The 21,998-nt window shown below is 38.3% G+C and overlaps 2 protein-coding genes across 18 annotated transcripts in view; one reads left to right on the top strand and one right to left on the bottom strand.

Moving 5' to 3' along the window:
- Nucleotides 1–10,961, top strand: part of LOC105229794 (myosin heavy chain, muscle) — a 30,929-nt gene extending 19,968 nt beyond the window's left edge. For 6 of the 17 annotated variants that reach the window (XM_029552944.2, XM_029552980.2, XM_011210434.4 and 3 more), the window contains 8 exons: nucleotides 175–292; nucleotides 1,313–1,576; nucleotides 4,221–4,430; nucleotides 5,152–6,038; nucleotides 6,685–6,763; nucleotides 7,224–8,399; nucleotides 8,477–9,382; nucleotides 10,279–10,961. In XM_029552944.2, the coding sequence (XP_029408804.1) occupies nucleotides 175–292; nucleotides 1,313–1,576; nucleotides 4,221–4,430; nucleotides 5,152–6,038; nucleotides 6,685–6,763; nucleotides 7,224–8,399; nucleotides 8,477–9,382; nucleotides 10,279–10,362 (3,724 nt within the window). In that variant the 3' untranslated portion in view covers nucleotides 10,363–10,961. Of the gene's footprint in view, nucleotides 1–174; nucleotides 293–1,312; nucleotides 1,577–4,220; nucleotides 4,431–5,151; nucleotides 6,039–6,229; nucleotides 6,309–6,684; nucleotides 6,764–7,223; nucleotides 8,400–8,476; nucleotides 9,383–9,512; nucleotides 9,766–10,278 lie in introns of those variants that run through there. The other 11 variants (XM_029552909.2, XM_019991910.3, XM_049449730.1 and 8 more) reach the window with 4 other exon arrangements.
- Nucleotides 1–21,998, bottom strand: part of LOC125776853 (SAFB-like transcription modulator) — a 502,085-nt gene that overhangs the window by 236,778 nt on the left and 243,309 nt on the right. The window lies entirely within an intron of this gene.

Here is a 21,998-nt window from a genome sequence, read left to right as displayed (position 1 = left end):
CCATATTTTCACATCACCAAAATCACCAATTAAAAATAAAACAACAATGTCCAATCTAAAATGCCACCACCGATCAAACCAAACAAACCATCGCGACATCAATTTATCTACACACAACAAAATTGCACTTTCACACATACATACATATCCTCCTACCTACAAATGCTCGTATAGCTACAAGATCATGTGCCCGAAACTTTTGGTTGGCGTAGAGAAAGATAAGAAGGCCACTGAAATCATTGTTAAATACATTGACTTGCCAGAAGATCAATATCGTTTGGGTAACACCAAGGTACCATAAAACATTAATGAAAAATACAACAAACAATGCAGTAATAAAGCGTCTAAATAATTTGTCTCTTGTCAAAATGTACAAAATTATCAACATAATTTTTAATAAGCAAATGAAACTAAACCTTAACAGAATTGTGTTTTTCAATTATGTATAAACGAAAAACCCAACCAAAAAAGTTACAAATGAAATTATGAAATAATACTTTGTATTTGTCAGTATCCTCACACTTGTCCAGTAAACTTGTTACACCACTAACATTTATAGTCATTTCTACACATAAATTAACTAAATATATTTTGTATGCACATTTCATTATTAACTGAACATCATTGTTCAACAAGTAACCCTGGTAGATTTCACTCATTATGTATGTATATCACAAACCCCAATGTGGTTTCAACTGAATTTCACTTCATTCAATTTCATTTTTAAATACATATGTAAATGTTTGCGGTCGTATTTACAAACACATAAAATACATATAAATATATTCTAGTCGTCATTAATGTAAATTTTCACTCATCTAATGCTTTATAAACCACGCTGTTATTCCGAAAGTCGCTCGTGTTCTGTTTTCATTGCCATGCTTTGTTCATTTAATTCCAATATTACTTGATATCCAAGATATAAATATATATGTATGTATATATTCTATACGTTTATATGTAAACGCTTTTTAAAAACAATAGAATAGTGGTGAACTGAGAGAATGTTGCATGGAATACTTGTAGGTAACCATATAGACTGTTTGCAAATATATATATGTAAATAAATATATTTGTATCTATACAAATATACTGAAAAAATACTATTTTGTCTGTCAATTAAATTAATTTACATTAAAAGAAATTTTCTGCCATGAATTAAAAATAATAAAGTCCAAATGGCTCCAAAGATCTTCTTTCAGTTCAGCTCAAGTCTACCGCGACATATGTGGCATAAAACGATACACAAAAGATACAATTATATTAATCACATTTTCATTTCCCCACTCCAATCGAAAATTTTAAACAATAGGTGTTCTTCCGCGCTGGTGTCTTGGGTCAGATGGAAGAATTCCGTGATGAGCGTCTCGGCAAAATCATGTCATGGATGCAAGGATGGGCTCGTGGTTACTTGGCCCGTAGGAACTTCAAGAAATTGCAAGAACAACGCTTGGCCCTCAAAGTTGTACAACGCAACTTGCGCAAATACCTTCAACTCCGCACATGGCCATGGTACAAATTGTGGCAGAAGATCAAGCCTCTACTCAACGTTACCCGCGTTGAGGATGAGATTGCTGTAAGTAAAAACAAAAAACCATAATTATAGCAGATAATGGAGTAGCAGAAGATCCAGGTGACGGTGTTAAATTCACAGTTAATAACTGCGTAAATGGAGTTGGATAGCAAGGCAGTGCTTATTTATAAAGCGGATTTAGTTTTGCGTCAGTCTGTAAATATGAAAATATAGATTTTTCATGTTGCTGTCGTTGCACCTGTCGGAATTGATCACTCTTGTCTATGGCAGCAATTCATGTGTGCGCCACTTAATAGTGCCATAAAAAAAGTAGCAAAAAAGGCATCTAAAAATACGATCTAATGACTTGTCGACTTCCTTCTCTATTTCTTTTTTCTTTTGCAGAACGTTTGGCCTTTTGGCTTACATTTCTGACAATGTTGGCAAGTGTGTTCACATAATTAGTGCTCATGTATTTACACACATGATTCAATTTTATAATTGTATGTAGGCATATGTTTAGACCATATGTATATGTATTTTGACTTCGTAAATCTAGCAATATAAAAGCGAATAAACAGCCGCCCATCAAATCTGTAAGTGCTTTATATAAATGACTATCACATGCCACATATACATAGTACGTTTCTAATTGGTGTTACTCATACGCCCCTGCGTACCAAATTGCTTGTTGAAGAATTGAAAACATTTTGCCTACTTGTATTAATTTATGAGTTCATGAGAAATGACTGATTTCAACAACAAGTAGATATATTTAGAGTTTAAGTAGCATCAAATCACTCGTATACATAAGTTCTCTGTGATGCCTATGTATTTGCCAATGCATGGGCACATACATTCACACCAAATAAATTGATCAGAGGTACATTCGAGTTGAAACCATGGCGTGGATAAATGTAATGGCCATTTCTTTTTCTAATAGCTCCTAAAACTTGAAACCATTTTTATCTACGATTTCGGACGAACATCTACACATGCATATATTTTCTTACAATTCGTGTCCTCCCGTACAAGACATGCTTTGGCATAGTATTGTTTGGTTCTTTATTTTCACTGCTACAAAAAATGATTTGCAATAATTGAAATATGTGCACAAATACCAGCGAAAATAAATATGTACGTATTCATATGCCGTTAACACATGTATATACTTGAACAAATTTATTGAAAATGTTATTTGTAAATATGTATTTGTGCAGCAGCTGCAGCAGCTGTAAAAATCTAACACCACTCAACTCATCATTAGCATGATTAATGAAATATTGAATAAGAAAACAGGCAATCGAATTTTTATTTTAGAAAGTTTATTAATAGGTGTTCTAATTGAATTCTCATCAAAATAATTTAGCCAACTTATGCATATTGGCATAATGAAACAAGCAGGCGACTAACTGAGGAGTTGTTTGTCATCTTGGCTAAGACGCCCAAAAGAGCGATGATGTTAGTGGCAGCAGCAATAATAAATAATATTCAAAGCAACACATCTACCTACATACATCTCTAGACCTAAATTTGCATGGTGCACGATTTTTGTTGCACAACACCTGTGCCATATCATTGATGGTTGTACATGTATTAATCTCTCTGTGCCTCTCTGGCGTGACTTTTACGGGAAATCAAATAAAAAATTATGAATACCACCCTAGCCGATATTTGTATATTTGCGATCATGTTAATGTTACCGTTGCGGTGCATAAATATCAGATTTATTAGTGTGTAGAAGACAAGCTGTTCGCAGAATCTTCGATTCGATCATATTCGGGGCGTTGCTAAATTTATTTACCCAAACACATACGTTTACAAAAGATCAGTCAGCATGAATAAATAGTACGTATGAATGTATTTTTTAGGAATGTACTCATAGGTAGTTGAAATTATAATCGAATTGAAATAATTTCTTATGTGAGCTCATGCCGAATTGCTCATTGGTGCTGCACTTATCATCATTCCAGCCATTAACCAGTAGCTAGTCGGACCTAGTTGTCTAAACTCGTCGTGGCGCAATTCAGTTCACTCGCTGAGCACAACGAAATCATATCGAATCCAAAGCTTTTTTTTGGAATTTCAACCATTTATATAAATTTAAGTGAAAATTTAATAACGAATTAATTATAATACAATAATATACTGAGAACAGTTAATTTGTGGTAGACAACACTTTTGAGACAAAAGATAGAACGAGATAACAAGTGAAAACTTTTGTATCCCATTTAACAAATTGAAAGCCATAATATCTGATAGCTCATGCGAAATAACTGTTGTTTAAAATTTTTACGATTACGCTATTATTACGATTGTGTTATTGCTAAGCAATTATTCTTCGACAATCTACTTCTTTAGTTACGTTGTAGAAAATCCACTTTAAGTGCCTACGTATACTATGGCTGATGAAAAAAAGGTAAAGAAGTCTAAAAAGGCGATCACTCCTCCTGTCAACACTGGTGAAGCAGAGTCGGCTAAAGCCGAAGTATCACCCGTAGAAAATGATGTAGGAGCAAATTTAAATTATCAGCCTACTGTGGCTGTGGCTGAGGCTACACACGAAACCTCTTCCATTTCTGCACCGATTGAAGATGTAGTCATTAACGCCGTCACTTCACCATCTTCTTCTGCAACCCAAGATAACGGAAATTTAACAACCGACATTAAAACACCCTCAATTCCTTTTGATTCATTCGAATTACAGCGTCTAGAAGAGAAGGCTAAGAAGGCTGAAGAATTGCATGCTGCTGAAGTGAAAGTACGCAAAGAATTGGAAGCCCTCAATGCTAAGCTGTTGGCTGAAAAGACTGCCCTTTTGGATTCGCTGTCCGGTGAGAAGGGTCAATTGCAGGATTTCCAGGAGAGAAACGCTAAATTGACTGCCCAAAAGAACGATCTCGAGAACCAATTGCGTGTAAGTAAAATAGTTTCCCTTATTGATGCCAAAACTCAAAACCAATCATATTCGTCCTTGAAATATTTTACCTTGAACTAATTAGTTCGTTTAGTAATTTAACACAAATTAAAAAATATAAATATAGATTTCAAATAGGTAATGTTAGAATACAAACTCAATTTGTAAGCTTCCATCTTAATTAGTAAAATTAATTTTAGTTCGTAAAGGATATATGTATATGTGCAGTCGCCATTTATTAAGCACGGCAATCAAAACACCATTATCAAAGGCAAATTACAAATTAATAAAAAAAACTAAAAATTAATTAATATCCCTTTGCCGCATCAGATCAAAACGTGAATCAAGAAATAATTTTGCCATTTTATATTACGATACTTTTCCCGTGTAGTTGCTAAATTTTAGAAGCAATTACAATTTTAATAATAATTATTCTAATGTGATAAATTGACAAATTTATGTGTTTTGCTAAAAATAGTTGCTTACAACGCTTTTTTTTGAAAAATACATCGAGCGTTGCCAGTCAAATTATAACCACAGCATCTATATGGTGTTTTTGTTGAAAAAAATAATAGCTATTAATTTTTTACTTTTTTTGAAAAATACATCGAGCGTTGCCAGTCAAATTATAACCACAGCATCTATATGGTGTTTTTGTTGAAAAAAATAATAGCTATTAATTTTTTACTTTGTTTTCAACACATTATAAATTGCTCAATAGGATATCCAAGATCGTTTGAGCCAAGAAGAGGATGCCCGTAACCAATTGTTCCAACAAAAGAAAAAGGCTGATCAAGAAATCTCTGGCCTAAAGAAGGACATTGAAGATCTCGAATTGAGTGTTCAGAAGGCCGAACAAGATAAGGCTACTAAGGATCACCAAATCCGTAACTTGAATGATGAGATCGCCCACCAAGATGAACTCATAAATAAGTTGAACAAGGAGAAGAAGATGCAGGGTGAGACAAACCAGAAGACTGGCGAGGAACTCCAAGCTGCTGAAGACAAAATCAATCACTTGAACAAGGTTAAGGCTAAACTCGAACAGACTCTTGATGAATTGGAAGATTCATTGGAACGTGAGAAGAAACTACGTGGAGATGTTGAAAAGGCCAAACGCAAGGTTGAGGGAGATTTGAAACTTACCCAGGAAGCCGTATCCGATTTGGAACGCAACAAAAAGGAACTGGAACAGACCATTCAACGCAAGGACAAAGAATTGTCTTCAATTACCGCCAAACTGGAAGATGAACAGGTTGGTGTTGGTAAACATCAACGTCAAATCAAGGAATTGCAAGCCCGCATCGAAGAATTGGAAGAAGAAGTTGAAGCTGAACGTCAAGCCCGCGCTAAAGCTGAAAAGCAACGCGCTGATTTGGCTCGTGAATTGGAAGAATTGGGAGAGCGCTTGGAAGAAGCCGGTGGTGCCACATCAGCCCAAATTGAGCTCAATAAGAAACGCGAAGCCGAACTCAGCAAATTGCGTCGTGATTTGGAAGAAGCCAACATTCAGCACGAGTCCACTTTGGCCAACTTGCGCAAGAAGCACAACGATGCTGTCGCTGAAATGGCCGAACAAGTTGATCAACTTAACAAACTAAAGGCTAAGTAAGTAAATTTTAGTGTAGATTATGATTTTGAGATACATTTTCAGGCTTCTTTTATACGATGTCATTTTTGTTATGTTTTTTGCATAAATGTTGAGCGTCCGTGCAAATCTTCTATTGGATTGACATATACGTGTTAGTCAAATTTCGTAACATTTATTATTAATGAAATATTTTTTATAATAATAACAGGGCTGAACACGATCGCCAGACTTGCCACAATGAGTTAAATCAAACTCGTTCCGCCTGCGATCAACTGGCTCGCGATAAGGTAATGTGTCGTAAAACTACTTCAAGCCATTTGGGCACTACTCTCCGATTACTGTACTATCCCCACAATTATCCTCAACAACAATTACACACATATGTATATATAGACCCAGATACCCACAAAAAATCTAACATTTGTAAAATTCGAATAATAAATTTAAATATTTCTGCGGTGTTTTGTAGTAGGTATAAGACACAATCAATTCCAATTGAAGGTCTTCTGCAGCACGTTTACTGCTATTAGTATCGCATATGATTTTCTACCAAAGCAATATACTTTCTTGGTTCTCTATGTATCTCTTTAAGTCAAGTCTCCATGCATAATTTAACACAAAATTAACCATATCCAACTCTACTTTATTATTCACATAATCTAGGGCTGAAAAGGAGAAGAACGAATACTACGCTCAATTGAACGATCTCCGCGCTGGTGTCGACCACCTTACCAACGAGAAGGTATACAGACTAAAGATATTCTATATATTCAAAGATTTTGTTTACGCATTGCTGCTGCTGTAATTATGCTGAAATTATCGATTGTATATTTTCTGTAGTTTTGCTTTTTTCTTAAATTAAATGTATTTTTGCTATTAAAGAATATACACTCAAGGATTAAGTGACATATCTATCCATTCTCTGCTGAGCGCAAAGAATAGCAAATTTGAAGTAAAAAACAGTATTGAGGATTATGCTTCTTAAGCAGCGCCGATCGTTAAAATAAGCATTGACAAGCTTGTTTTTTAGATTTCGCCTGAAACCTTAAATATCTATCACTCTAACTTTTCTTTGATAATAAATGCACCGCTACTAATTGTACAGTACACACAAAACGTCACTATTTTTTATATATACTAAATATATTATGACTTTATAACTTCCGTCCATGGAGCATAACATATTTTTGTTCATTATTTAGGCTGCCCAAGAAAAGATTGCTAAGCAATTACAACACACCTTGAATGAAGTTCAAGGTAAATTGGACGAAACCAACCGCACCCTCAATGATTTTGATGCCTCCAAGAAGAAGTTGTCGATCGAAAACTCCGATCTGTTGCGTCAACTGGAGGAAGCAGAATCGCAGGTGTCACAATTGTCCAAAATCAAGATATCCTTGACCACCCAATTGGAAGATACTAAACGTTTGGCTGACGAAGAATCTCGCGAACGTGCCACCCTCTTGGGCAAGTTCCGAAACCTGGAACACGACCTGGACAATCTGCGTGAGCAAGTAGAAGAGGAAGCCGAGGGCAAAGCTGATTTGCAACGTCAACTCAGCAAAGCCAACGCTGAGGCTCAAGTATGGCGTAGCAAATACGAATCGGATGGTGTTGCTCGTTCTGAAGAATTAGAAGAAGCTAAGAGGAAATTGCAAGCTCGCTTGGCTGAGGCTGAGGAAACCATTGAATCTCTCAACCAGAAATGCATTGGTCTCGAGAAGACTAAGCAACGCTTGGCTACTGAAGTAGAAGATTTGCAATTGGAAGTCGATCGTGCCAACGCTATTGCTAATGCTGCCGAAAAGAAACAGAAGGCATTTGATAAGATTATTGGTGAATGGAAACTTAAGGTTGATGACTTGGCTGCTGAACTGGATGCTTCACAAAAGGAATGTCGCAACTATTCCACCGAATTGTTCCGTCTCAAGGGTGCTTACGAAGAAGGACAAGAACAGTTGGAAGCCGTTCGTCGTGAAAACAAGAATCTTGCTGATGAGGTTAAGGATCTTCTAGACCAAATCGGCGAAGGTGGCCGTAACATTCATGAAATCGAAAAGGCACGCAAACGCTTGGAAGCTGAAAAGGATGAACTTCAAGCTGCACTAGAGGAAGCTGAGGCCGCCTTGGAACAGGAAGAAAACAAGGTTTTGCGCGCACAATTGGAATTATCACAGGTCCGTCAAGAAATCGACCGCCGCATTCAAGAAAAGGAAGAAGAATTCGAAAACACCAGGAAGAATCATCAACGCGCTCTCGATTCCATGCAAGCCTCTCTTGAAGCCGAAGCAAAGGGTAAGGCTGAGGCGCTACGCATGAAAAAGAAGTTGGAAGCCGATATTAATGAGCTGGAAATTGCCCTGGATCATGCTAACAAGGTATGGTATATACAAATAGCGATGCAAAGGGTTCAATAATAATTTGTTGAATTATATATACTTTAATAATAATTTAGGCTAACGCCGAGGCCCAGAAGAACATAAAACGTTACCAACAACAGCTTAAGGATATTCAAACCGCCCTTGAAGAAGAACAGAGAGCCCGCGATGATGCTCGCGAGCAATTGGGTATCTCCGAACGCCGTGCCAATGCCCTTCAGAACGAACTAGAGGAATCCCGCACTCTGCTTGAGCAAGCCGATCGTGGCCGTCGCCAAGCCGAACAAGAATTGGCCGATGCCCATGAACAACTTAATGAAGTTTCCGCCCAAAATGCTTCTATCTCAGCGGCTAAGAGGAAATTGGAATCTGAACTACAAACACTCCACTCCGATTTGGACGAATTGTTAAATGAAGCCAAGAATTCTGAAGAAAAAGCCAAGAAGGCTATGGTTGATGCTGCCCGCCTTGCTGATGAACTCCGCGCTGAACAAGATCATGCACAGACCCAAGAGAAACTGCGCAAGGCCTTGGAGCAACAAATCAAGGAATTGCAAGTCCGTTTGGATGAGGCTGAAGCTAACGCACTGAAGGGTGGTAAGAAGGCTATCCAAAAATTGGAACAACGTGTTCGCGAGTTAGAGAACGAATTGGATGGTGAACAGAGAAGACATGCTGATGCCCAAAAGAATCTGCGTAAATCTGAACGTCGTATCAAGGAATTGAGCTTCCAATCTGAGGAAGATCGTAAGAATCACGAACGTATGCAAGACTTGGTAGATAAACTGCAACAAAAGATCAAGACCTACAAGAGGCAAATCGAGGAAGCCGAAGAAATTGCTGCCCTTAACTTGGCCAAATTCCGCAAGGCACAGCAAGAACTCGAAGAAGCTGAGGAGCGTGCTGACTTGGCCGAACAGGCTATCAGCAAATTCCGCGCTAAGGGACGTGCAGGATCAGTTGGACGTGGTGCCAGCCCAGCGGTGAGTATTCTTTTCTAATTTTGCTTTAAATAAAATTTCATTTAACCAATGAATATTGAAATCTCAATTATTGATTCACTATTTATTTATTTATTTGTTATTTCGCTTTTCGTCTCATGCGTTCAATTAGAATTGAATACGGCTTGGCCAATGATCCAGCGATAAAGTGGTGATGTGATTAAACACAACACATGAGAAGCAAATGCAAAGAGAATTATAGTTCATAAGCATCCACAACTGAAAATTGAATGAACTGAATAATTAATAAAATTAAAAAATCTTACGCAATCTACATTAAAATTTAAAATTTTTAGAAAAGTTTAGTTGAATTAGTCATCGTTACCTCGATAAAAAAGAAATAATACATAAAAATAACAAAAATATCTTGAATAATTCTACTTTTTTATTATTAAATATGTATGTATAAACTGTAGCCGGCATCGTCAAAAGGTGGCCGCCAGAATACGCTGGACCAATAATTACTTCTCATTACATTTGTAAGTCAATGAATGATATTCGTTATGCGTCCTCTGTATGTTCCCTAAAACGAAGTTCGTGGTCTTTAGAGCATTAGTCATTAGCGCAGTCTTTATCATACTACACGTACTCACTCATTGCGCCCACCAAATGTTTGACGATCCTTTATTAAAATGTTTGCTCTCTACTGATACCATTATTTCACTTAGTAGGAAAAGTCAATCAATAAATCAGAATGACTTCCTAATCACTACACATGCACTCGTGCATATCTATGGTCGTGCCAATTTCATATACATACATATGCAGTTATATACAAATAAATCCGCAAATTCAAAATTTTATATTATTTATTTCATACTCTAATTCTACTGATTTTTATACAAATTTCCTTATTTTTTCATCCTCTGTGTTAACAGCCCCGAGCGATGTCCGTACGGCCACAACTTGACGGATTGGCTTTCCCACCAAGATTCGACCTTGCACCGGAAAACGAATTCTAAATGCCATTTCTGTACTTCGTTTATAAAAAATTATTTTAAAATAATATTTCATAATTATTTGTTATGTTTAATTTAAACTATTTACAATATTTTTTGTTTAATTAATTTAAATAAAATAAAAAAAAACATGTATAATTCGAACGACGGGAAGAAAATGCACTTAGGCAAAAACATCTCTTAAAAAAAATAAAAATACCAAAAAACAAGCCACAAACAAATGTAAAACAAAAAACACATGCAACTAAAAAAACCAACATTATCATAAGCTCACAACTATGGCGAAATTGTTGTTGTTTTAAAGTACGTAAGTCACATATGATTAACTGTAAAATTCGAAACATCTCTGAGTTGTATTAAAGTCAGTCCAGCCCATATTGTATTTAATTTTTGTTTTAAAACAAATAATGACTTAATACACTACAACATCTAAAGATTTACTTACATGCGAGTTATAAGAATAGTACGAGTTCGTGCAACTGGCGGAGCTTATGTATATTGTTACTTTTTTTTAGTAATCTGAAAATTATATTAAATTTAAAGATAAAGTATACAAAAAAGGAACAAAATAAATGTAAATCAATAAAAAAATATAAATATTAGATTATTCCTTTCCATTAAGTGGGTCGATGTGAAAATGAAGCCGAAAGATACATTCAAATATAGAAATACTAGCTTTTTATCCGCGGCTTCGCCCGCAGTGGAGCCATTAAATAAGTATGAGAGATAAAGGGTAAGGGTATAATAATAGAAATGAGACAAAATGATAACTAAATTTTATTGCTTCGCTGAGATCAACAATTTTTAAAAATGACTACAGACAATGAAGTTTCAACACCTTAAAATATGCGTATTGAAATGCAAAAACAAATGGTAAAATATATTTCACCGTAACAAAAATAAATAATTCTGAATTCTAACAATTTAAAAAAATAAAATACAAAGTATTAATCTAGGATATTTTTGTAGACAATGTTATAAGTTTTCCCGTCGGGTGCAAATATGTGTAAATTCTGGGCATTAGATACAGGTGAACAGGCTACATAAAGTTGACCATGAGAGAAGCATGGGTTTTCTAAATGCACACCTGCTACGTGTAATGTTTGTCCTTGTGCCTTGTTTATAGTAACAGCAATGCTAAGCTTGACGGGAAACTGAACCCTTTTAAATTGGAATAGAAGGTCAGTGGGAATAATTTGTGTCTGAGGTATTATAACACTATTTCCCTTACCGACACCTGTTAAAATATTAGCACCAAAGCTAAGCTTGACGGGAAACTGAACCTTTTTAAATTGGAATAGAAGGTCAGTGGGAATAATTGGTGTCTGAGGTATTATAACACTATTTCCCTTACCGACACCTGTTAAAATATTAGCACCAAGTATGTTCTGTCCCAATTTTGTTATCCGAAGCTTTGTTCCATTGCATAGCCGAGGAGTATCTAGATTACGCATAAGCATTTATGTGACGGTACATCCGATAGTTCAAGTGAATTTAAAAACTCCAGTACTGAAGTACTTAATTCCGTATCTATAATTATTTATATCCATTGAAAAATATTCTTTCAAATGTAAATGTTGATCCTATTAACAATTTCATTTCTTGGTGCTAATGTTGCTCTTGCACACAACCACTGATCACTACACAAATTTTGTTGCAATTGCGGAGAAACATTAGCAATGAGATCCACATCACTTTCTACTAAATTACAAAATTCTCTTGACAGTAATACTCGTATGTAGCCTTCAGCGTCAACATCTAAACAACCATCACAAATTTTGAACAACATTTCTGCGTAAAGTCCCGAATTCATGTCATTATGAAGATGCACTCTCATATTCGTTTTCAGGCGGAGTTTTTCAACTGTCGACCATAAGCGTGATGATTTAATGCACGCTTGAATTTCATTTGCTGGTGTCCCCCTCTGAATCACTGGGAGGGTTTGACGGAAATCACCAGCCAATAAAACTACCATGCCTCCGGTTTAATACTTCTATTGTCTTCTTGTGAGACATGGTACTTTCATCCTACACTAAAAGCTCGCATTCTCGCAGCATCCTACCTCGTGAACTATTTACTAAAATTGCAGATGGGCGAATCTTCCTGTGCCAAATTCAATGGTAATTTTAAAACGGAATGTGCCGTACGACCGCCGTTTAATAGCGTCGCGGCAATACCTGACGAAGCTACAGCAACTGCTATTTTTTGGTCTTTTCTGACGGATATCATACTAATATTATACGATTTTTTGACAAACAATTTTTTTATCTTTCTTAAAAATGTTTATTTTTTTTAATACAAAGTACCCTATTTTACTTCTAATACTTTCAGGTGTATATGTACACAGTTTCATGATGATCGGTTAAGTAGTTTTTGCGTGAAAGCGTAAAAAACAAACTTACATTCGCATTTATAATATTATATAGTATTTAGTATAGTATAATATGATTCTATTTGTCGGTGAAATCGACAAATCGAATGCATCTTTGTGGTATGCTCTTTGTTGGTAGTGTTCCAAAACCTGAGGTATTCCTCTGCAGTATACATTCTACCTTTACCTTTGCTTCTATTCCTATAAGCCTAGGTAAATGATTTTTAACAAGTTTGCTACTGAAAGTCTTGTTATTGCCAACTTGAATAACTCAACGCAGTGAGGTTTAGAGAATGTACGGAAGTTTGATGAACATGCTGGTTATTGAATATGAAAGCTATCTTCTGTACCTATATGGATTGCTACAGAAGAAGGCGACTTCTGTTCCTGTTTCACCTTCCAATCCATCGGTGAATACATAAATATCGCGGTTGAAACGAGCCAGCATAGAACTATTAGTCCATTATTCTCCACTGAGGTAGAAAAACTGTTTGGTTAACTTTCCATGCCCATTCTAGCTCGAGTTCTCTTGTATACTACCAAGTCCGCTAAGACGCTGAGTATCATGCCTCACTTGGATATGAATTGGTAGAATATCAAAGACGATCTCCAGAGCTTTTGTTGAGATAGCTTTCATAGCGTTCGTAACAACAAGCAACTCTATACTTTCTAATTGCCATAACAACGACCAAATTCCAGCGTACTTATTGGCTATCCATGTATATACATATATGGTTGCTTTCTGTATCCCGGAGTTATTCAATAAAGCACCAAAGGCCCTCTCTATATCTAGTACTTACTTCCGCTTGGAAGCTGGCTGATGAGAGAGATTTCGAGGTGATCGAAGTATACATCTGATTAAGTAAATTGTTTGTGTCGCTGATCATCTGTACATCATGTCGTCTATGGCGCTATGTTATATAGAATCAATAATCGTGCTTATTTCTATATTGTTGAAAGGTCTTTCCATATCAAGAAAAGCCGCCGTTGTGTACTATTTGTAATATAGTGACTTATCAATTCTTGTAGAGCAGTTTCGGCTGATGGACCTTTTATTTATGCATCTTGTGCATTTGTCAAGGTACGCGCTAGGATTGATCTGACGTGCAAGTCTATTAGCCTTTCTAGAACCTTCAGCATGAAAATTATGGGTCGAAATTCTTCTGCGTTTTTATATGTTCTTCTGACCGGTTTAGAGAATAGCATTTGTCTCTTTTCCAGCTTCTTGGGATGTAAGATAGTTGGATGCTGGCTTTATATACTTTTTCTAGTCTGTGAACCATAGGTTCATTTAGCTTCTATAACACTATGGGAATAATCCCTTTCGGACCTGCCTCTTAAAGGGGTAAGAAGCTGTTTGTAGCGTATATAATTTTCTTTTTGCTTACTATGTGGTCGGATCGGTTCACTGTATTTACAGATGGCAGGACAGGACAAAGGTAGTGTGTTTCCAGGAATTCGTCTGGAGATTCTTCAGCAGAGGAAGTCCAAGCTCCAGCCTTCGTCTTTAAATAAGATATATTCATGTGTTCCTGAGACAGTATCTCACTCAGTCTAGCTAATTTCATGCAGCCTTCTATCGATATGCAGAAAGATTGCCAAAAGTCTGCCTTTGCTTTCTTAACTGCCTTTTTGTATTTCTTCAAGATATCTTTATATGGTTTCCAGATTTTGGTCGTATAACTCTCATTGAAGGCTTTGTACCTAGTCCTTCCGAATTACTGATTGTATTGTTGAACCTACTTCCTTCTAATCATTTTGTTGCTATTTTTGCACCATGCTGTTTTCTTAGTGTTTCCATATTGGAGGGGAGTACTGAATTTCTCGCGAATGCTGAAGAGTTTCCAGGAGTGATCCGACATGGATGGCTCCTCGGACACCCTCGACGGCCAGGGCAGCGTAAGATCCAAGACTTCCTCCTAACCCAAAGGTAGTGTGTTTGCCATACTTGGGAAAATGAAAGTGAGCGTATCATATCTTTTACATATGCGTAGATTACTGTTTAAAATTGCAATAGTGCCTCACCCCTGGCGTTTGTGTCGGTGCTTTGTCATTCGATATATCTCGCATTAGGGCACATCCTCTTTTCTTTATTTTCTTACAAAAACAAGTTACATCCCTCCTGTTCCACAATTACCATTGTGTTATCTGCTGTGCTATAGTTATGACAAAAAATGCGTTTATATCCAAACATACATGCTCTTCGTTTACTTTCGTTTTGCTTTTAGAAAATACAACATCTATATTTAGCCCTTTGATAGAGTCGTCTTTCACACAGCGCTCTCGCATTAAGCTGATGTCGATGTCTCTCACGCTTAAGGATTGTCAGATTTTTGAGTAATGCAGATTGGTAAGAACGCGTCTTAAGCTCTTTGACAATTAGCTTTCGAAAGACCCCCTAACAATTCCTCGCAAATGACCACCACTATGGGTTTACTTGCTTCTCCTCCTCTCTAATTGCTTCCTTTTCAGGAAGCCTCAATACTCTTCCGCTATAGCGCATTCGTCAATTGACGTGCCAGCTGCCTGGTCTTTGGCACTCTTGCCTATTATGAAGACTGGCCTCTGTTAGCTGCTTTTCTTCAGCTGATTTAGGGATTTCTTTCTACAATTGCGTTGCCCCTCACCTTTAACAGTCAGTGTATATTGGTTAGTACTCATGGCTGGAGAGGTGGAGCACTCCTAATCGCCTTCTGACTGGAGGCAAAGAGGTTGTCTTCGTTGGACTTCGTTAGGAGTCCTGGAGTCCTATGGAGTTTTCTAAGTTCATTTGTGGTTCCACGAGAAGATCGAAAGATCTTGGTCACTCGTCCACAGAGCCGGTTTGCGTGGAGAAGGCGTTTCATACCTACAATCTCGCCTAGGCATTCGCGGTCTACTGCTCTATTACCGCCCACGGCGTAAAACCGGCGGTTTATTCATCCACAACCTCATTGTGGCAATTATGAGGTGACCCTCTTAGTTCGTAAAAGTAATGCGTGAACCCATTTCGATTGCACCCATTACTATTACTTAATCCCTTTCGTCACGGCAAGGCGAAAAACGGTGAAGAAGTTGGATCGGTAAGTTTTAAGTAAGTTTTTTTCATCATTGCAGAACAACTTCCATATCCCCTCTGATCCGTGTTGGCATTGAGTCCAACCAGGGCTCAGAGTAAGGCGATGTCCAAATATGGCCATCAGAGCCTTTTTCGTTTCAGCTTATTTACTCGTATCATCAAATCAGTCACTTCGGAGTGGTCACGTAAATTTGCTGAATAGCCAGAAGTTACACGAAGGTAAATCAGGCGATGGTTGCGGCACGATATTAGTTGAAAATGTGGCGAAATGATCACGAATAACCAATGCAGTATGAGATGGTGCATTATCACACTTCTTCGTTCAATAAATTCAGACATAGTAAAAATTAAAGAATTCACGTTTGGAGCCTCACAAAACGAGGTGTATCTCAATTACTAATGAATATCTTGGCGTGAGATTTAGCATAGATGTCACTAAAAGTACTACCAACTTACAGAAAAAAGATTTACCGATTCAAAAATCACGCGAAGTATAAATTAAAAATTCACCTTTTATTTGATCACATTGGTACACCCACCAAGATATCACCCGGACATAAGTGCGATAATGATCTGTGGTATTCATGCCCGTAAAATCTCGGCTGGAAGTACCGTGGACCTTCGCCTTCAGTTCCCAGCCAAAGAAGCAGTATTCGTAAGCGGGCATAACACACTATGATCACCGCATATATGATCACAATTTAGATTCGGCATATGATAAATCAACATTATCGGATAAAATAGATGGAACACTTGTATTTCAGTAACCTCTTCACCGACGAGAGTAAAATCTGGACCACTGTCAAGGTCTGAAGGCAAATGACAATGGAGTTGAATTTCAACATACAACGCGGACAGAACGGGTTGTTCTACATACATTAAATTTTACCACCAAATTGATATTAGGAGACTTTACAGGATCCGGAGTAAAAATCGGACAATGGGTGTGGTACCGCCTTTTTTAATGTAAAATCTTTTAAAATGGGGTGCTAAAAATGAGTTGAATCGGGTCTATACTCCCTTTAGTCCCGATATACATAATCTAAATATTTTCGAACTTCCGGTTGACTTTACATTGAATATATGAAAATGAAAGAGCGTGTTTTCCTAATAACGGTGCATCCTTGTGCTTAGAATAAATAAAATTGGGTGAAACTTGCATTAAAGGCAGTACTCCGGCTTTTATCCTTGCAAGTTGCATGAGAATGAAATGCTCGGTTATAACCGAACTTAACTCTTCCTTACTTCTTTAAGTGAAGTTTAACTTTTCGGGCATTTTGACCTTCTATTGGTCATTTGTCGGAATCAGCCGTATCAGTCTTCTATATCACACATCTCCCATACAACCGATTATTCATTTATTAAATTTTCCACCTTTAGTTAGACAACTAGGGGCATGTAATTTTGCAAAATTGTTATTAAGTACATACTTAACAATGCACTATGGTCGGAAACATCGCTTTTCTTGGCCAAAACTATTAAAACTTAAAATAACGGAAATTTTAACTGGAATTTGAAGTTGCAGTATAATTTAAGTGTTTTTGTATAAAATAATAATTTTTTTTTTAATTATCAATATTTGAATTCTTCTTCTTTACTGGCGTAGACACCGCTTACGCGATTATAGCCGAGTCAACAACAGCGCGCCAGTCGTTTCTTCTCTTCGCTACGTGGCGCCAATTGGATATTCCAAGCGAAGCCAGGTCCTTCTCCACTTGGTCCTTCCAACGGAGTGGAGGTCTTCCTCTTCCTCTGCTTCCCCCGGCGGGTACAGCGTCGAATACTTTCAGAGCTGGAGTGTTTTCGTCCATTCGGACAACATGACCTAGCCAGCTGAACTATGTCAATGTCGCCGTATATCTCGTACAGCTCATCGTTCCATCGAATGCGATATTCGCCGTGGCCAACGCGCAAAGGACCATAAATCTTTCGCAGAACTTTTCTCTCGAAAACTCGCAACGTCGACTCATCAGATGTTGTCATCGTCCAAGCCTCTGCACCATATAACAGGACGGGTATTATGAGTGACTTATAGAGTTTGGTTTTTGTTCGTCGAGAGAGGACTTTGCTTCTCAATTGCCTACTTAGTCCGAAGTAGCACCTGTTGGCAAGAGTTATCCTGCGTTGGATTTCAAAGCTGACATTGTTGGTGGTGTTTACGCTGGTTCCAAGATAGACGAAATTATCTACAACTTCAAAGTTATGACTGTCAACAGTGACGTTAGTGCCAAGTCGCGAGTGCGACGACTGTTTGTTTGATGACAGGAGATATTTCGTCTTGCCCTCGTTCACTGCCAGACCCATTTGCGTTGCTTCCTTGTTCAGTCTGGAGAAAGCAGAACTAACGGCGCGGGTGTTGAGACCGATGATATCAATATCATCGGCGTACGCCAGCAGCTGTACACTCTTATAAAAGATTGTACCTGCTCGATTAAGTTCTGCAGCTCGAACTATTTTCTCCAGCAGCAGATTGAAGAAATCGCACGATAGGGAGCCGCCTTGTCTGAAACCTCGTTTGGTATCGAACGGCTCGGAGAGGTCCTTCCCGATCCTGACTGAGCTTTTGGTCCCGCTCAATGTCAGTTTACACAGCCGTATTAGTTTTGCGGGGATACCAAATTCAGACATCGCGGCATAAAGGCAGCTCCTTTTCGTGCTGTCGAAAGCAGCTTTGAAATCGACGAATAGGTGGTGAGTGTCGATTCTTCTTTCACGGGTCTTTTCCAAGATTTGGCGCATGGTGAATGTCTGGTCGGTTGTTGATTTACCAGGTCTGAAGCCACACTGATAAGGTCCAATCAGTTTGTTGACGGTGGGCTTTAATCTTTCACACAATACGCTCGATAGAACCTTATACGCGATATTAAGGAGGCTAATCCCACGGTAGTTGGCGCAGATTGTGGGGTCTCCTTTTTTATGGATTGGGCATAGCACACTTAAATTCCAATCGTTGGGCATGCTTTCGTCCGACCATATTTTACAAAGAAGCTGATGCATGCTCCTTATCAGTTCTTCGCCGCCGTGTTTGAATAGCTCGGCTGGCAATCCATCCGCCCCCGCCGCTTTGTTGTTCTTCAGGCGGGTAATTGCTATTCGAACTTCTTCTTGGTCGGGCAATGGAACGTCTTTTCCATCGTCATCGATTGGGGAATCGGGTTCGTCTTCTCCTGGCGTTGTGTGTTCACTGCCATTCAGCAGGCTGGAGAAGTGCTCCCTCCATAATTTAAGTATGCTCTGGGCATCGGTGACTAGATCACCTTGGGGGGTTCTACATGAGTATGCTCCGGTCTTGAAACCTTCTGTAAGTCGCCGCATCTTTTGGTAGAATTTTCGAGCATTACCCCTGTCGGCCAGCTTATCAAGCTCTTCGTACTCACGCATTTCGGCCTCTTTCTTTTTCTGTCTACAAATGCGTCTCGCTTCCCTCTTCAACTCTCGGTATCTATCCCATCCCGCACGTGTTGTGGTCGATCGTAACGTTGCGAGGTAGGCAGCCTGTTTTCTCTCCGCTGCGACACGGCACTCCTCGCCGTACCAGCTGTTCTTTTGCACTTTCCGAAAACCAATGGTTTCGGTTGCAGCTGTACGTAAGGAGTTTGAAATGCCGTCCCACAGTTCCCTTATACCGAGTTGTTGACGAGTGCTCTCAGAGAGCAGGAGTGCAAGCCGAGTAGAAAATCGCTCGGCTGTCTGTTGTGATTGCAGCTTCTCGACGTCGAACCTTCCTTGTGTTTGTTGGCGTGCGTTTTTTGCTGCACAGAGGCGGGTGCGAATTTTGGCTGCAACAAGATAGTGGTCCGAGTCGATGTTAGGACCTCGGAGCGCACGCACATCTAAAACACTGGAGACGTGTCTTCCGTCTATCACAACATGATCGATCTGGTTGGTGGTTTTTCGATCCGGAGACAGCCAGGTAGCTTGATGAATCTTCTTATGCTGGAATCTAGTACTACAGATAACCATATTTCGGGCACCGGCGAAGTCGATCAGCCTCAACCCATTTGGGGATGTTTCCTCGTGGAGGCTGAATTTACCGACCGTAGTGCCAAAGATACCTTCTTTGCCCACCCTGGCGTTGAAGTCGCCAAGCACGATTTTGACATCGTGGCGGGGCAGCTCTCATAAGCGAGCTCCAAGCGCTCATAAAAGTCATCTTTGGACACATCGTCCTTCTCTTCCGTCGGGGCGTGGGCGCAAATCAGCGATATGTTGAAGAACCTCGCTTTGATGCGGATTGTGGCTAGACGTTCATTCACCGGAGTGAATGATAGTACTCGGCGACGGAGTCTCTCTCCCACCACGAATCCAACACCAAACTTGCGCTCCTTTATATGGCCACTGTAGTAAATGCCACAAGGACCTACTCGTCTTTGTCCTTGTCCCGTCCATCGCATTTCTTGGACGGCGGTGATGTCAGCCTTTATTTTCACGAGGACATCAACCAGCTGGGCAGCGGCACCTTCCCAATTAAGGGACCGGACATTCCAGGTGCATGCCCTCAATTCGTAGTCCTTATTTCGTTTTCCATGGTCGTCATCAAAAGGGGGGTCTCTCATCCGAGGCTGGTTGTTGCTATTCGCTGGGGTTGTTTTTTACGTGGCGGGTCCCAAACCCAGCGCACAACCCTATGTAGGGGATATTTCGCCTTCTCACGTTAGCTCGCCTTCAAACGGATGTTCTTAGGCTACCCAGAGGATACTTGGTCAAAGACCGGAAGTCGTGAGCTGCTTGAGTCATATGTAAAAGAATCGTTTCTGGCCACTCCCAAGTGAATGGCGATCAGAGAACTTTCCTCACTTGCGTGAACTTCTACATAAGACTCCATCCTCCTCCATCCTCCTTAGAATTAAAATAAAAAAAAAATGTTTACATAAAATTTTTGTTTCTTTTCTTTCTGAGTTTTTATTTTTTTTAGTTCTAAATGAGAAAATATACGATACTTACGAGTAAATATATTGTTTCTGGAAATTGAAAATATAATTTACACACGTATTTACGAAAATATTAAAATTTTATTAAACTCTTTAATTTAAATACAATTCATTATCCAAAAATGTATTTTCCTGTTCAAGTTCTTCTGGATAATCGTCCTCGTCGCCCTCGTCGTCATCCATATTTTCTAAATTCTCAGTCGCACATGTTTCACCGATATCCTCACAATACAATAATTCCTTTACTTCTAGTGGCAGCGTTAAACGCTTCCTTTGGCGCACACGTGTATTTAAGCGAAGAGATGAAATTAATGGATCCGATGTGTCAAGAGCTCTATGAAATACATCGAAAAGATTATGAATGCGGCTAGTCTTACGTGCATGGTGCAGTCTGTCGCTTTTATATATTTTGTTTCGTGACTCAGCTGCATCCTTTCCGAAGTAACCAACAGGAAGTTGTGTATTCTGTATTATTTGCTTTGAGTGAACTATCACTTTATGTACTGTGGGAGTCATTGGCAACCAGGGGTACTTGCTTTGATATAATTGACCAGTTTGAAAGCAATACTCTTCAAATTTATTCAAATTTAGGGAAAATTGACAAGATAAACATATTAATATTATTCTCATTCGAAATATTAATTCAGTGTCTACTCCTAAAATTTTCGAAAATTTATCATATTCCGTAAATGCTCTTCGCGACGTGTTGCCGTCATTTGTGCAACCACAACCACCTGCTTTCGGAATATCAACATGAAGACTTAGTTGTTTCCACAACTCATTACGGATATACTCTTTTCAACCAAATATTAAAAACTGCTGAATTCTGTAAACAAATGACGACTGAAAAAAAAAATTACTCAAAAACCGCAAAAAACCGCAAATCGAGATAAACATTTTCAAAAACTAAACACTTCAGAGTAATTTTGGTTTTTAATCTTATGCTTAACACTCCTAAACAAAATGTGTTAAGCTTACTCAAACTTAAAAAATAAAATAAATTCCAAAATGTTAAAGACTTTTGGAAAAAGTTATTTTATTTTTTAGAGTATCCAACTTTTGAGTATTATATTTTACAAAATTAATAAACTTACCATCACCTTCGTGTTCCATTTAAACTTTTATTTAACACGCTTTGTTTTCAGCTTTAACAAGCAATTGAAGTAAGCACTATAAAACACCGAACGCAATTATGTTTACAAATGAAGCAAACAAATCCAACTTCGATGACTCACCGAATAACGGTGAATTGCATATTACAACAACAAAATTCATTTTT

The sequence above is a fragment of the Bactrocera dorsalis genome, chromosome 1 (assembly GCF_023373825.1).
Source record: "Bactrocera dorsalis isolate Fly_Bdor chromosome 1, ASM2337382v1, whole genome shotgun sequence".
Classification (NCBI taxonomy): domain Eukaryota; kingdom Metazoa; phylum Arthropoda; class Insecta; order Diptera; family Tephritidae; genus Bactrocera; species Bactrocera dorsalis.
Note: the sequence above shows the minus strand (reverse complement) of the source record. Positions and strands in the feature narration are given on the sequence as shown.